Raw genomic sequence first — 15748 nt, forward strand, 5'->3', positions numbered from 1 at the left:
CTAAATGAAATAAAAAAAGGTAACAGTGGTCATCCTTGTGTTTTCCTAATCTTAAAGGGAAAGCTTTCAGCTTTTCACCATTATGTATTATATTGGCTGTAGGTTTGTGACATATACACTTTACTATGTTGAAGTTGATTCCTTCTATTCCCATCTTGTTTAGAACAGGTTTTATCATAGATGCTACATCTTATCAAATGCTTTCTCTGCATCTCTCGATAGTATCATATGATATTTATCTTTACTTTTGTTGATGTAATGTATTACACTGATTGGTTTATATATATATTAAAACAGAGTTGCATCCCTGGGATAAAATCCCACTTATCATGATGTATAATCCTTGTGATGTATTATTGAATTCAATTTGTTAGTATTTTGTTGAAGAGTTTTGCATGAGTGTTCATCTGTGATATTGGTCTGTAATATTCTTTTCTTGTGCTCTATTACTTGGTTTCAGTGTTAAGGTAATGTTGGCATCATAAAATATATTAGGGAAGTGTTCCCTCTTAGTGGATTTTTAGAAATAACTTGAGTACTGGGCATGCATTCTTCTTTAAAGGTCTGATAGAATTTGCTTGTAAAGTTATCTGGCCTCCTAGCTTTTGTTTTGGGGCAAACTTTTTATTGCTGTCTCAATTCTCATGCTTGTGATCAGTTCATTTAACTCTTTTTTCCTGGTGTAGTCTTGGTAAAAAGTTTAGCCAACTCTTAGTTTCGTTGATCTCTTGTATCTTTTTAATGTCTATTTCATTTGCTTCTGCTTGTTTTTACTATTTCCCTGCTTCCACTAACTTTAAGTTATATTTGTTCCTCTTTTCCAAATTGCTTTAGGTGTAATGTTAAGTTGTTTGAGATATTTCTTGCTTTTTAATGTGGGCCTCTATTGCAATTATCTGCCCTCCTAAGACTGCTTTTGCTGCATCCCCTACATTCTTGTAGCTTGTATCATCACTTTCATTAGTCTTGAGGTATATTTTGATGTTTTAATTTCCTCTTTATCTGATAACTATTAAGCAGCATATTGTTTATTGCATGTATCTATGGGTTTTCCTGTTTCTGTTCTCTTTATAGTTGATTTCTCACTTCATGGCAATGTGTCAGAAAGAGTACTTGGTATGATTTCAATATTCACAGTTTTATTGACAATTAACTTGTGTCCCACCATATAGCCTATTCTTGAAAATATTCTATTTGCACTTGAAAAAAGTTGTGTTTGCAGCAATTTTGGGGAGGAATGTTCTGTAGATGTCTATTAAGTCTATTTGATTTTATTCCTCTTTTAAGGCTATTGTTTCCTTCTATCTTTTCGATCTATTCCTAGTTGCAAGTTGAGTTTTTAAATCCCTTAGTATTATTGTGTTGTTGTTAACATCTCTCTTTAGTACTATTATTAGTTTTCTTATATATCTTGGTGCTCCACTATTTAGTGCATATATATTTATGACTGTTACTAGTATTATGTCTTCTTGTTGTATTAATCATAATGTAGTGGCCGTATCTGTCACTTATTGCCTTTCTTTAATAAGAAGTCTTTTTCAGCTGATATAAGTAGTTTTTCCTGACTTCCTTTTGCCATTTGATTGTAGAATTGTCTTTCAGTTTTTAAGCTTGTGCTTAACTTTATTGATAAGGCTCCAGTAAACAACAGAAGACTGGACTCTGTATTAAAATCTATTCAGCCACTCCAAACCATTTAACTAGTGAATTCAAACCATTTACATTTCAGTCATTAATAACACATAAGTGCTCACTGCCACTTTATTTTTCAGTTTTGCTTTTGCAGTTTTCTTTGTCTTTTTATTTTTTGACATGTACTCTCCCTGCATCCCAACTCCTGTTGTTCTCCAATAGTGCATCCTCTGTCCTGAACACCAATTCTGTGCACCCCCTTAAGCAGTAGAGTGCTGAGTCTTCAAAGTTCCAAATAACAGCACATATCTGGTAGAAATTATATAGCTTAATATGTGCAAAACAGTGAAGATAGAAACGGGGTATGGGTAAGTATTACCTATGTGTTTGTCAAATTAGTGGTGCTAAAAATTTAGTCCTCAGATTAGCAGCAATATCTGGAAACTTCACAAATGTAAATTTTCTGACCCATCACAGTCTTAATGAATCAGAATCTCTGTGGTAGGGACCAACAATACAAACTCTAACAAAAAGTCTTTCAGGCAATTCTAATGCAAACTAAAGTTTAAAAACCATCTGCGCAAATTAGTAAGATTTTCTTTCTTAATCTCAGATTCACATAAACAAAAACATTAGTATACTCAGTGTTTTGCATACCTCATCTTTAGTCACAAAACTACTGAAAAAATATTTGATTTCAAAACTGAAATCTGGTAACTTCACATCCACTTGGATAATTATAATAAAATAGATGATGAGAAGTGTTATGGAGAATAACAAGTGATCTGGAGAAATTAGAGCCTTCATACACAGTTGGTAAGAATGTAAAATGGTATAGTCATTTTGGAAGAGTCCACAGTTCCCCAGAAAGTTAATCATAAAGTAACCATTGACCCAGAAATTCCATACATTGCCATACACCCATAAGAACTAAAATCATGTTCACACAAAAATTTATACACAGATGCTCATACCGCATTATTCATAATAGCCAAGATGTAGAAACAATCCAAATGCCTATCAAATGATGAATAAACAAAATGTGGTATATCCATACAATGGAATCTTATTCTGCCATAAAAAGGAATAAAGTTCAAATACATGCTGCATGAGTGAAACTTGAAAAAAACTGTTAAGTGAAAGACCACATAATGTCTTATATAAAACACTTATATAAAATGGTTATATAAAATGGTTAGGATACTCAAATCAAAATGTAGGTTGCCTACAGTTGGGTAAAGTAAGAGGAAATAGAGAGTGATTGCCAATGAATAAATAATTTTGGGGGTGATAAGAATGTTATAAAATTATTGTGGTAATGGTTATAATGCTTAGAATCGTATAGTCAATTCTGTGACTATACAAAAAATTCAATTATGTACTTTAAAAAGATTAAATATGTGGTATGTGAATTATATTCAATAAAACTATTATTTAAAAACCCTAATTTGGTACCAATAATATGTCCAGATAGTACTGAGGAAAAATATAATATAAAAATTGATACAACAATAATAATATGTATCTAAACCCTGAAAGTGAGGGAGAGAAAAACAGGGCAAAAGTAAAAGTGCTGAAGTCTTCAAATATATGGGGCATCAAAAGACACTGAAATAATGTTTTACTCTTCATTACAGTAAAAACTAACATATAACCATGAATAGCATTAAAAACAAAGTGGATATTCTCCAAAATACTAGAAAAAAGAAACCGAAGAAATTAAACTTAGATGTTAATTGGGACTACTGCATAACTATGATATTATGAGTGATTTTTACTTCCTCTTTATACTTTATTCTCTACATTTCCTAATTGGGTTTGCTTTTTTGTGTGTGAAACTGCTGATCTTTGTGACTGACTTCTTTTTAATGCAATTTTATTTTTGTTTTTATTTATGGCTATTTTTTAAATAAGTTAATATATTAAGGTAATTTAAAATTAAAAATATACAAAAAACATAGTGAAAAATCTCCCTTCTTTTCAGGAAGACCATCAGCTTTCCTGCAACCACTTCAGAACCAAAATATTATTGATTTGTGGGGTAAGTTTGTAGAAATATTTTATATACATAAACTGATTCTTTTCCATCTTTTTAATTAAAAAATAGTTTAATGTATACACTGTTCTCTACCTTGCTTCTTTAACTTAACAATGTATCCGTCCCATATCAGTAGCTATAGTTTCTTTTTAATGGCCAAATGGTATTTCATTGCATGGATTTATCATAATTTATTTAACCAGTCCATACTGACATATTACTTTTCTAATTGAAAAGAAAACAAAGCAATTTTGGAGGAAAAAACTAAAATATTTCTCATTCAAATCCCCTCACCCCAAAACGGATATCATCCATTGATTTAAATTCCTAAGTTCCCTGACAATATCTAGAGTATCACTGCTATACATATATATATATAAACTTTATAACCAGATTAAAAGATACGTATCAACAACTTTATTGAAATAATTTCAGAATTATAAAAGCACTTAGCAAAGTGTATGATACTTGATTGATAATAAAAAGTGTTGCAATTATGGTTTCTGGAATTATTTTTAAGTATCAAGTCTCAGGTAAAAGCAGATTGTGTGTATGTGCGTGTGTATGTATGTAGGTGTGTGTAATTCATCAGGTTTTATTTCTTCTTTATGTTTAACTATGCTCAGCTATGACTAACCTTGGTTAAGGGAACATTAATGTAAGCACTTAAGAAACTTATGAATGTCTACTCAATGCTAAGCATTGGGTATGTAAAAAATGAGGCTGGCAGGGCCTCTACCTCAAGAAAGTATCTCTGAGTTCTATTAGTCAGAATCTTCTCTCCTTGTCTTTCACTGTTGAAAGACAGACATTTGAATTTCATGGACTTACAAGAGAAAACACTCTGTGATATTACATAATTTCATACTTTCTGTATTAATTCAGAAAAAAATAACTAACTTGTGATAAACATTCTGTTAGATAATGCTGAAATAAAAACTGAAGATAGAACAGTCCTAATTCTGCAGAAGGTTTTTCAGAGTTCCACCTGGTGTAGAATATCTTGTTTTTTTATAAAACAAGTAAGAGCATTACCAAATTTCTGTGTCATATATGCACCTTTATCACACCACATAACTTAATCCTTACCTATAATCTTCTGTATCTGAAACGGAATAAAATCTCATAAAATTATGTGGTCTCTAACATCTCATATGTTTTCCGTTAACTTGAAGAATTAGCCTTCCAGATTGCAACAATCCTGGTAGAGAAATAAAAGACATGTTCACTCATTAAATTTTTCTGAACTTTCACCAATTAGTGAAGTTAGAATGAGTTAGTAACTAATAACCTCATTGATAGTCCTTTCTAACCTGCAGTCTAAATTACCTATTCAGCCATTCCATTTTTTATTGGTAATAAAGTTAAGAGTTCTAAATTAAAGATATTATAGTCTGTGAAACCTTTTGGAGGTAAACTGTAGTCCATCCTAAAACATTCTCTTACTTATCTTATACTTCCATTGATCGTGTATTTATAGAACTTTTATACCATCACAGAGGTATTAAGCAAATATTTTAATTCATGGTAACAAGCAAGCAACCACTTCCAAAAAACCACTTTTATCCTGATTTTACCCTTCCCCTTTTTTTATTATTTATTCTTACCATGTAACTAATAGGTCGAAGTGCCCTTTGTTGGTTATGAAATATGATTCTAGCGGAGATTTCTTTCTCAAGTTATACTAATTAGTACAGTTATTCTGTTGTCCAAAATAAAGGACAATTTGAATATACGACTGCATAAACTAAAGAATTGTCTTTCACTAGTTCTGTAAATGGTTCAGTGATTCTCTGAATTCTAGGAAAGCAATACTATTTTTACACATGTAGTCAAATTAGATTAATTGGGGAGTTCAGATGCTAATTAAGCTGTTTTAGTTTACTGTCATACCACTTACCAAATGTTTGCTTTAAGAAAATCAAATTTTTTTTCACAATCAGAAAGTGAGGAAACATCTCAGAACTAGAGGTGACAGTTGCAGAACACAGTGAATGTACTAGACACCACTTTAACAGTTAATTGTTAAGTGAATTTCACCACAAATACTTTAGAAAACGGGAAAAATAAAGGGCTTTCTGGCAGACAGTCTTCATTTTGTGAAGGCCTCCAAAGTACAATGCCTCCACCACCAACGAGGTGGGAGAGGGTCACTCCCATTTCACACAAAGCCTTGTGAAAAGCTTACTGAATTCTCTAAGGTAGATCCTAGTTTCAACATAGCTAATTATCGGGCACTTAACACCATATTGAACTCATTTCCGTGAGTCTAAGAAAGCAGCAAAATACTCATCAGAATCTTACAAGAAACCTGAGCCGCTGGCCATCCAGAAATTCCCTACGAGCCATAGGAAACCCAATAGGGTTGGGAAAGTAGAAGCCATATTTTTGAAAGGGTTTTGTCTTGGGAAGAGGGTGTGAGGGTCCACTAAGCCTCAAACATTACACTCAACCCTAGGTGCTTAACTACGACGGATGCACATATCCATGGGGCCGCGTCTCACACTGAAATGCGAAAACCCAGTCTAAGCCTCTTTCTGTGGCGACAATGCTTTATGCCAACGCTCAACGCCATACCCACCCGCAGAAAAGCTTCACCCGCCGAGGAGGGCGGAGTCTCAGAGGGCACTCCCGCCACACAATGCGCGTTGCGCCGCTAGGCTTCATGGGAGTTGTAGTTTTAGTCCACACAGCCACCTCTTCTTCAGGCCTGTCTAGAGTGAGCCAGAAAACTACAACCCCCAGAGTGCTCTCAGGTGACGAGCGGCCGCGGCGGTGACGACTGTGGCGGAGAAGGTCCGGAGGAGCTCTGCGTTCTGGAGTGGCGCTGCTTGGGCCGGTGGTAGATTGCAGGCTGCTGGCGCCGGGGCTGAGGAGAACGGGGAGAGGGTTCGGCATTTCCCGTCGGGATCCCCGCGACGATGAGTGCTGCCAGGGAGTCCCACCCGCACGGGGTGAAGCGTTCAGCCTCCCCAGACGACGATGTAAATAACAATGGCGGGGAGGGCGAGGGTTGAGGCCTACTGAATGTTGGGGTAGGCCGGGAAGGGTGGATCAAGACGGAGGGCGCGCCCGAGGCCGCTTGGGGCAGGGACGAGGGGGTGAAACCACAAGTAAGGGAATTGCCTCTCTTCTGTGAGGGGCGAATGGTTTGGTGATGCCCACCCGCTAGGAGCCAGAGACGTGCGTAGCGAGAGGGGGGTCGAGGAAGGAAATCCAGGGCAGGGCGAGCAGTGAAGAGCTTAGTCAAAGGATCCTCCTGCCTGTTTGCGGGCCGTTGAAGCTGCTTTGTGGGGCCTTTGCAGTCAGTATAGGGTCGGCGAGACCCTCCCTGTTATAGGTTTAAATTGCTCCTGTGACAATGTCAAGAGGTTCGTGCGAATTCGAACAAAATTTCCGGCAGGCCCTGATTTTTGCAATTTGCTGCTAAGAGTTAAATTAACTTTAAGCTGTACTGTTAGACTAAACCAAGAACGGTATGGAACCGAAAAACTGCATCCGGGGGTCAGTTGTTACTGACGCATGGTGGTGAGATTGAAGACGTTGAGACCTAGAAGCTCGTTTTAAATGTCGAGTACCTTTCTTGACTCTCCTCCCCCATCCCTCCAAGCTTGCTTGAAGAGCAGACCATTTCTTCTTTAAAGTAATTCGTTAAGTATTTATCGCCCTGCCAGTTGTTTGGCATTCAAAGATGATTAATTAGGGTGCTTAGGCCATTTTGTATTTTTGTCCTAGCTCCTAGCGCAGTGTCCTGGAGACTGCAGTAACCAGTAAACTTAAAACTGCGTCCTTCATACAATGGATAAATGCCATGGGGGCGCTGGTGGGGTAGTTTTGGGAGGGGGGCATGGAGAGCTTTTATTTTAAGGATGATGAAGGATAGTAGCTAGTTTTCTTTCCGTTATCGTTTTAAGCACTATCAGTTTTTGAGTGTGTACTCTTTATCGTGCAGTCCAGTGGTTTTCATGTCTTACTCTATGAACCGTAAAAGGCTCAACTGAGTACCACTAGTCCATCAGTTGTAATACATGAGACGGTGTTAAGAGCCATCTGTATGGGTGGGTGATGGATTTTTTTTACCGGAATAGCCAGGCTCATCAGGGAAATTGATTTTAGGAAATTAATCGTTCTGCAGAAAGATTAATGATCACTAAAAATTTGGGGATGAATGGTTATGAAGTGAGATCTGTTCATGCTCTCTGTTTCTCCCTACCGCTCACTAACTGTTACTTTTTTTTTTCTTGTTACTATGGTGATCCAGTACTTGTTAGGAGTTTTATCTAGGATTTTGAATAACCTGGGTGCCGTTTTCAAAGCAAATGCATTGTTTTCCTGCTGGCATTTAAGGGTGACCTGATTGCTTGAATGAAGAGAAGTCTTTTAGTTTGAGAGAAAACCCTTGGTGATATTAGATAATTTAACGGAAAGTTAAAGGGTTTTAAGTGATTCTCTGCAGCTTCTGATGGTATCAATTTAAACTGTATGACCTTTAAGACCTTTTCCAATCCTATAAGCTTCTCTTTGAAGGAGATGGTTATAGTTGCTATTCAGGATTAGTGCCTTGACCTTCACACACCATCTAAAAATGATTATATTGCTAATTTTATATTCTCACCTGTGCCTTGATAATGATTTTTTTTTTTTTGAGTCGTTTTGTTCATAGGAATTTTTTTAAAATTTTGCTCACAGTTGAAAGCTATCTTTGAGTACTTGCTTTTCAAAATTAAAATGTATTTTTTAAATGTACATTGTGGCTGCAGAAAATCAGCTAATTATAGTATGGAGTTGGTAACAATAGGTGACTGTTGTTAAGTTTCTAATGAACATCCACTGCTTGTAAAGTATTTACCCACTGACCTCATGTTAAATGAGGGTAACAAAACATTTTAAAAGATCATAAAGTGCTGAGGATGAAGACAATTTTAAAATGGTTTCTCTAATTAGGTTGGAGGGGAGAAGTGAAAGCTATCTTTTAGGGGAGTAAGAGAATTGGAAAAGTTACGTAGTAACTGATAGACAATCTGTCACCCTTGTATGTGCTTTTCAGAATGCACTGCTTGGGCAAGGAACTAGGCGTTGTATAGTAAGGTCTCTAGAAAGGAAGAACCAAAAGGACTTAATGATTTTAAAAAATCTGGATTAGAAGTTATGAACAACAGGGTTATTTACATAAAGGCATTGAAGATATTTGCTCCTTCAATAGAGGGCTTAGTGAAGCTTTGACTTTTAGGCATTTGATTTGTTTGTAACTTAATGCTGTACATTTTTATAACTGTAGTTCATAAATTACTGTCACACATTCTATCTCATTTGATCATGTACAGTATGATGTGGAAGGAGCAGAGGACTAAAGGCCAGGAATCAAAGCAAGTCACTTAACCTCTTTGCCTCATTGTCCTTATTTATTAGAGACTTTTCAGACAATGTAAGTGAAAAATGATTTGTAAACTTTAAAAGACTATTCAATTCTTAGCTGGTGTTATTCAAAAGACAGTCTTAATGAAGCCTTGCTCTGTAGATAAGGAATTAAAACTAAGAAGTTAAATTCCATGCTCAGGCTCACAGAAAGCAAGTGATTGAGAATCATAACTTACACTTTACTAGTGCTTTTTTTAAAAAACTATATTGAGCCAATTAAGAATTAACTGGTCTATAAAAAGATATTACAAGATGAGTTGTCTCATGGAAAGAAGAAGTAGAGGTTGGGAACTTACATAACCCAAACCATGAGAGCATATAAGCTCCCCACCAACATTATTTAAAAGAACAATAAATAGGTGTCCTGTGTGGTACAAATAATTTAACCTTCATTTCCGTAGGAGAAATGGTCATCATTGTTTCTTTTATATTCTTAGTCTTTTATGAAGAATTTTCAGAAGTAAAAGTAAAATAAAGTGAAAAATTTTATTAAAATTCTAATGTGTTTAACCATAGCAAACCCAAATATGTATTCCACATTTTCCTGATTTTCAGGATATGCATCTGAAAATAGCTGCTTATCACTTGCCATTTGTGAAACTAGAATATTTAATTTCGGATATCAGATATATTTCTACTTGTTATATTTGTATAATGAAAATATAATAGTTGAAGAAAAAAAATCATTTTTTGAAATCTTTGCTCATTCTGACTTGAAAAGGGGGTTCTTTTATCCCACAATTGCAAAACATTTTTACTTTTAGATTATAAACTTGATTACAATGCTCAATCCAATGAATGTTTTCATTTCTGCATTCCTTCTAGTCACCTTTGTATACACACCTGCCTTTGCCACTTGTCCCCTTACAAACTATATCAAGTAAATTTTTAGAAAACAGGGTGGTCTAGGCACTTATTGTAAAATATTGAATGAAGACCTTCCTGTTAAATGACTCTTAAGTGAGAATACACTATATACATACCAAAGGGATGTTTCTCATCCCTTTCTCTCCTTTTTAAAATATATATTTTTTTTTTTTGCGCCTCTTGTTGATTCTTGGGTCGGAAAAATGCCATCTAGTACTTCAGAACTATCCAGACCCATAGTCTAAGGTTTTTGCATATACAGCTAATTTTGCCATCATCATTAGTTTAGAATACACTACCTATTGTTTTGCACTCATTCACCTTCTTATTCTGCAAATAATTATGAAATGCTTTCTGTCAGTTTTCAGGTTTTCACCCAGTTATTATGTGTAGAAATGAAAAATTCTGAATTCTCAACTGTGTGAGAATGAAAATGAAAAGCTATGAATCAGTGAAAGCTGGAAGCATACAACAGAGGGGTGATGTCCTCTTGAAAGATGATACAATACTTTGGCTAACATGATGAGAAAAACTCTTCTGCCATTTTTCTATTTTCTTATTCATCTTTAACATAATTGGGACTAACTGACGGCAGGTACAGGCCATACGGTTCTGGTCCCCGTAAGATGTGGAGGCGGGGGACAGGGCTCTGGCCCACTAAGCATCACGCCTTTGGTGCCTGCTGCTTCCAATCTCCTCAAGCACGGAGAAATGGTAGTCCAAAGAAAAGAATTATAATGAAAGAATTCTTACATTTGTTTCGAGATATAGGGAGAAATGTGATCACTAGGATGCCATAATTCTTAGATTTTTCAAAGGGATCAGTAGACCCATTTGATAATTACAAGATAGAATGAATTTTATTCTTTACTTTAAAAAAAATACTAAATTTCTCTTTGGATAAGTAGAACTGCTCAGAAATGGAAACACCAAAATTTTAGGGTCTAGTAGATTCTGATTATTCTGTCCTTTAGAATATCACTAAAGCTTCAGCTAACAGCTGTGACAGCCTTCTGGATTCAAAGTACTAGGTGCGTTAGGGCCTTGCAAGGCTCTAGGGCAGTGGGCCTAAAAGTCTGGTCCCCACATCAAAGCATCAGTATCAATTGGAAATTAGAAATGAAATCCTCACGCCCCCATCCCAGACATATCAAATCTAAAACTCTTGGGGTGCAGTCTAGCATTCAGTGTTTTAACAAGGCCTCTAGGTGGTTTTGATCGATGCAGACTTCAGAACCAGATTCTGGCTACAAAAGAAAGAGTTCTACGTTGAGAAAACAGAAAAGAAATATATTTTAATTTGAATATAGTGCATATGCTTACCATCCTAAGCAAGAATGAGACCTGTTTATAGTTGAAATTGACAGAGAAAAATTGGGGAGTTACTGGCAGGCCTTAACATTTTTTAATTTATGCCCCCAAAATTAATTGGCTATTTTCTTTTCCAGCTTGGATCTAGCAATTGGGAGGCAGCAGACTTAGGTAATGAAGAAAGAAAACAAAAGTTCTTGAGACTTATGGGTGCAGGAAAGGTAAGCATCAGACAGTATGCATTTTTTTTTTTTTTGTATGAAAATACCCTTTTTGTGTATTTTAAATGAGGACCGAATACACTTGGATACTATTTACCTGGTGGGCTTTGGGAAATATAGCCAACCTGATAGTACTTAAAATTTACACAATTTCTGGGCCAACTCTAGGATTCTTATTTGAGAGTATACAGAGAAAAAAATTGGTTTGAGGAGACCCATATAGAAGAGATCATGAAAAAAAAATTAAGAGTTATACAAATAAAGCATTTGCTAATCCATATTTCCCTATAATTTGAAAGCCACAAATTATATTTCTAATCATAGCAAATTATCATGAGTATTTCATTAGTCACATGTAGACCCACCTAAAAAGTATGAATAAATCAATACAAAATACTGTCATTATCCTAGAATAATTTAATGCCATCATACTTAACCATTGTTAAAATGGAGTGCCTTCTGCAATCTAAAGAAGCAGCATATTAAAGCATTAAAATCCTTATATGTTAAGAGTAGATTGGAACTGATAAATTGAGGGTAATTGTATCGCCTAATCAGTTCATGAGTGTGAATTAGATTTATTTTTATGTTTTAAAGTTGTTTTAAATTCTGTTCTTAACAGTTTAAAATTGGGTGGTCATTGTAGTCAAATAGAAACGGTAATGGTTTTTGTTTTTAATATTTCAAAGATAATATATATGGTATTTTGTTCATTATAAGTTATTTCATTTTTATCTAGTTAAATCTCATTTACTTTCTTTCCATGAGATATTCTCAGGAGGCATCAAAGAGAAAGTGGGAGAAGTTAAAGCAATTGATGCAATAGACCTGCTAGGGAAAGAATATACATTTTAATCTTGATTTTCTGGTTTTCCTTCCATCCCATTTATAAAGTCTCAGCCTGATTGCTACATCATTTCTACTGCCTCTGGTTTGTTTTAATGACACTTAATACCTTCTAGCACACTATATTTATTGTTTCCCCTCCCTATCCCTAGCCTTACTAGAATGTAAGTTCCATAAATACAGGGATCGTTTTTCTTCACTGCATCCTAAAAACCTAGAATAGTGTTGGACACATAGCAGACACTCAGTTATATTAAATTAGTGGTCTCAATCTGATGTATTTTCTGCCCTATAGAAAGAACACACTGGTCGTCTTGTTATAGGAGACCACAAATCAACATCTCACTTCCGAACAGGTAAGAAAGTAAAATACAAAAAAGTGGAAGTGCTAAATTTGGAATATGAAATATTTGTACTTAATTGGGGGTAGTCTAACTTCTATATGTAACTGTATTGTTGAAATATTATAATTGAAATGTGTGTAGAATATGCAACTATTTTACATATATCATATAAATAGTTTATACTTTGATTTTTTTTAAAGATTTTAGAGTATATATTAATGATATTCTAACCAAGAAACTGACCATAACTGTCTTCATTTTTACTGATTCACAATATATTTTAATTGTGAGAATTTTTGCCTCATTTTGGCAATTACAATATGTATAGAATTTTATAAATTAGCATGCTTTCATACAGTTGGCACAGTATACTGTTTTTTAGCTCACTGGGTCTGCTGAAAAGTAAAATCTTCTATTTAAAACAGACCTTTATCTTGGATGTTAGTAGTATAGTACAGACAGTATTTAATAAAATTCCTATATAAGTTAACTTTATACTGACCAAGAATATGTGGCATAAATGTTTTCCATCTTTTATAAACACTGTTGTAGATCAGAGGATTATTAAAGAAATTATCACAAATATATCTTTTAATTATTCTGTAATTATTAGGTAACCACCTATGGTATAAAACCCATCCACAAAATACATTGTAAAATTAGTCACAGAAAAATCAACCCTGAATATAATCGCATCTGTATTATGGGTTTTTTTGTGTAATCAAATGTTTTTATTAATTTGACTGAAACATAACCAAAGTACACTGGACATGCAGGGGAAGAAGACAAGAAAATTAATGAAGAACTGGAATCTCAATATCAGCAAAGTATGGACAGTAAATTATCAGGAAGATACCGACGACATTGTGGACTTGGCTTCAGTGAGGTAGTAATTAATATATTTTCATTAAATGGGAAGATAATCAGTTTCCAGTTTGGTGTAATTTTGGTTCTATTACTCTAGCAATCGGGACTTCTATGATATAGTTACTTAATATATTCTTAATATAGTTACTTAATATATTCTAGTATGCCCAACTAGGCCTTTGTAGATAATGAACAGAGTATTTGAGCATTTCATAAATTTTTTTTGATACCAGCTTAATGTAAATACTGCTTAACTATTAGAGTACATCTTTAGTAGACATGAACAATATACAAGTGTGGTATTTTATGTAAATACTGGTTTAGGGAGGTTTTCTCATTTGTTTCCTAAATCATTTCATATTATTACTCCAAAGTAATGTAATATGCCAATACATTGATAACTTTTCTACATTAACATGGGTCAGTGGTCAACTTGCTTTACCTACTTTTTAAAATATTTCTTTCAAGAAGATAAAAGATGATAGTTTTCAAACTAGGGGGAGAGGGAACAGGTGAGTGGTTTTCAAACAAAATCCTACTCAACTCTCAGTGTATAGGTGTGGTGTGGTGTGGTAACATGCATCTTTAAGGTACGATCCTATGCCTCTCAGTCATGTATTGTAAACCAATATTACCTCAATTGAAAATAAAACCACACATGGAAATGCCTGAATCCTTAGTTCTTCACTTGGTGACCTTTGATCACCATACAGTTGTAAACTTGATTTAATGACTAGGGAGTAGACTTTAATACTCTTATAAAAGTTAAGGTCTTTTCCAGTTTGTGCTAGGTGATAGTATTAATTTTAAGAAGAGCCTGTTGATTGGTATTTTAAGGTAGAAGATCATGATGGAGAAGGAGATGTGGCTGGAGATGATGATGATGATGATGATTCACCTGATCCTGAAAGTCCAGATGACTCTGAAAGTGATTCAGAGTCAGAGAAAGAAGAATCTGCTGAAGAACTCCAAGCTACTGAGCATCCTGATGAAGTAGAGGATCCCAAAAACAAAAAAGATGCAAAAAGCAATTATAAAATGATGTTTGTTAAATCCAGTGGTTCATAACTCCCAAACACTTAGTCTTTGTATTAAAAGTAAGCCTTATTGTTATAATGCACAGTGGAGGACTGCTTATAGAGCACAGACCTTTGTATTATAATTTTTAAAAAGGCCCTTTTAAATAATTACGAAGAGTGTTTGCTTTCAGATGCCATGGGTTACACTTTTATGGGCATGACTATAACCAATTTTGTAAAGAGTAAGAGTTGTATAAAATAAGAAATAAATACAGTACTCAATTTCCTTTCATATTAGTATCAAACCTCTAATCTCACCTTTTTACCCCTTCAAATACAGTTATGGGGGAGACATTTTTTGTTTGATAGCTGTTTCATCTTTTTTGTTCATTCATATTTTTCTCTTATAAAAAGTTTATCTGATACTGTGATGTGTTCATGAAAAATATTCATTTTATTTTGTTATAGAACTATCATCATGGATATTTCTGCTTCCTAGTAGCAGTCTAAATGTTGGCGAAAGATTAGGTACTTTACTCTTACTGATTCAGCTCTACTCTTTTGGACCAAAGCAGCAGGAGCAAATATTTTCACACCTGTTGGGATGAAGTTGCAATTGTCAAATATTTGGAATATTATGTTCCCAAGCAGTCTTTATATAATTTGAATTACATTGTATGTTAGATTTTTGATAAAATTTGGCCAATTTTTACAGAAGAAATTATTTCTCTGGTCATTTGGTCCTATCTATTTAGAACTATGTAAAACTGGATTTTTTTTTTAAAGGTATTATGTGACCAAAGTTAATTTTCTTTTTAAGGCCTAAATAAAGAAAAAGCAGTTTCTCATATTTGCTTGTGATACCTTTATCCTCATTCTATACAAATGAGGAACAGGCTTATTAAAATAAGAAGCTAAAACAATTTTTTCATTTTATCCCATTCTGTTTGCTATCTGATTACTAAAATATAGTCTTGCTTTCTGATTTTATTGCTGCTTCTGTTAGGGTGAGATTAGATCATCTCTCTGACTGCTGTTATGTTTTGGTTGATTTATACAGCACATTAACACAAGTTGCATTATAGTCTAGTCTATGATCTTCAAATACTTGGGTCCAAAATCTTAATGTTTCTAAGTAATGTGTTCAAAGGCTGGAAGTCAAACCTGTTTGTTTGTTGAACTATT

General features: G+C 34.5%; 1 protein-coding gene and 1 long non-coding RNA gene across 3 annotated transcripts in view; one reads left to right on the top strand and one right to left on the bottom strand.

Annotated features, from left to right (window-relative positions):
• The window catches only part of LOC119255501 (uncharacterized), a 41391-nt gene extending 34939 nt beyond the window's left edge, over window positions 1-6452 (bottom strand). For both annotated transcript variants that reach the window (XR_005127485.2, XR_008553486.1), the window contains exons 1-2: window positions 6252-6452; window positions 4760-4871 (exon numbers count right to left, since the gene is read on the bottom strand). This is a non-coding gene — a long non-coding RNA (uncharacterized LOC119255501). The remainder of the gene's footprint in view (window positions 1-4759; window positions 4872-6251) is intronic.
• CUNH11orf58 (chromosome unknown C11orf58 homolog) lies at window positions 6439-15545 on the top strand. The gene is made up of 5 exons (XM_037522711.2): window positions 6439-6654; window positions 11404-11487; window positions 12629-12689; window positions 13454-13563; window positions 14382-15545. The coding sequence occupies exons 1-5, from the start codon at window positions 6592-6594 to the stop codon at window positions 14610-14612; spliced, it is 549 nt and encodes a 182-aa protein (XP_037378608.1). The 5' UTR covers window positions 6439-6591; the 3' UTR covers window positions 14613-15545.
• The last annotated feature ends 203 nt before the right edge of the window (window positions 15546-15748 follow it).

The sequence above is a fragment of the Talpa occidentalis genome, unplaced genomic scaffold, assembly GCF_014898055.3.
Source record: "Talpa occidentalis isolate TD23 unplaced genomic scaffold, MPIMG_talOcc4v2.1 talOcc4.3, whole genome shotgun sequence".
In the NCBI taxonomy this organism is placed as follows: domain Eukaryota; kingdom Metazoa; phylum Chordata; class Mammalia; order Eulipotyphla; family Talpidae; genus Talpa; species Talpa occidentalis.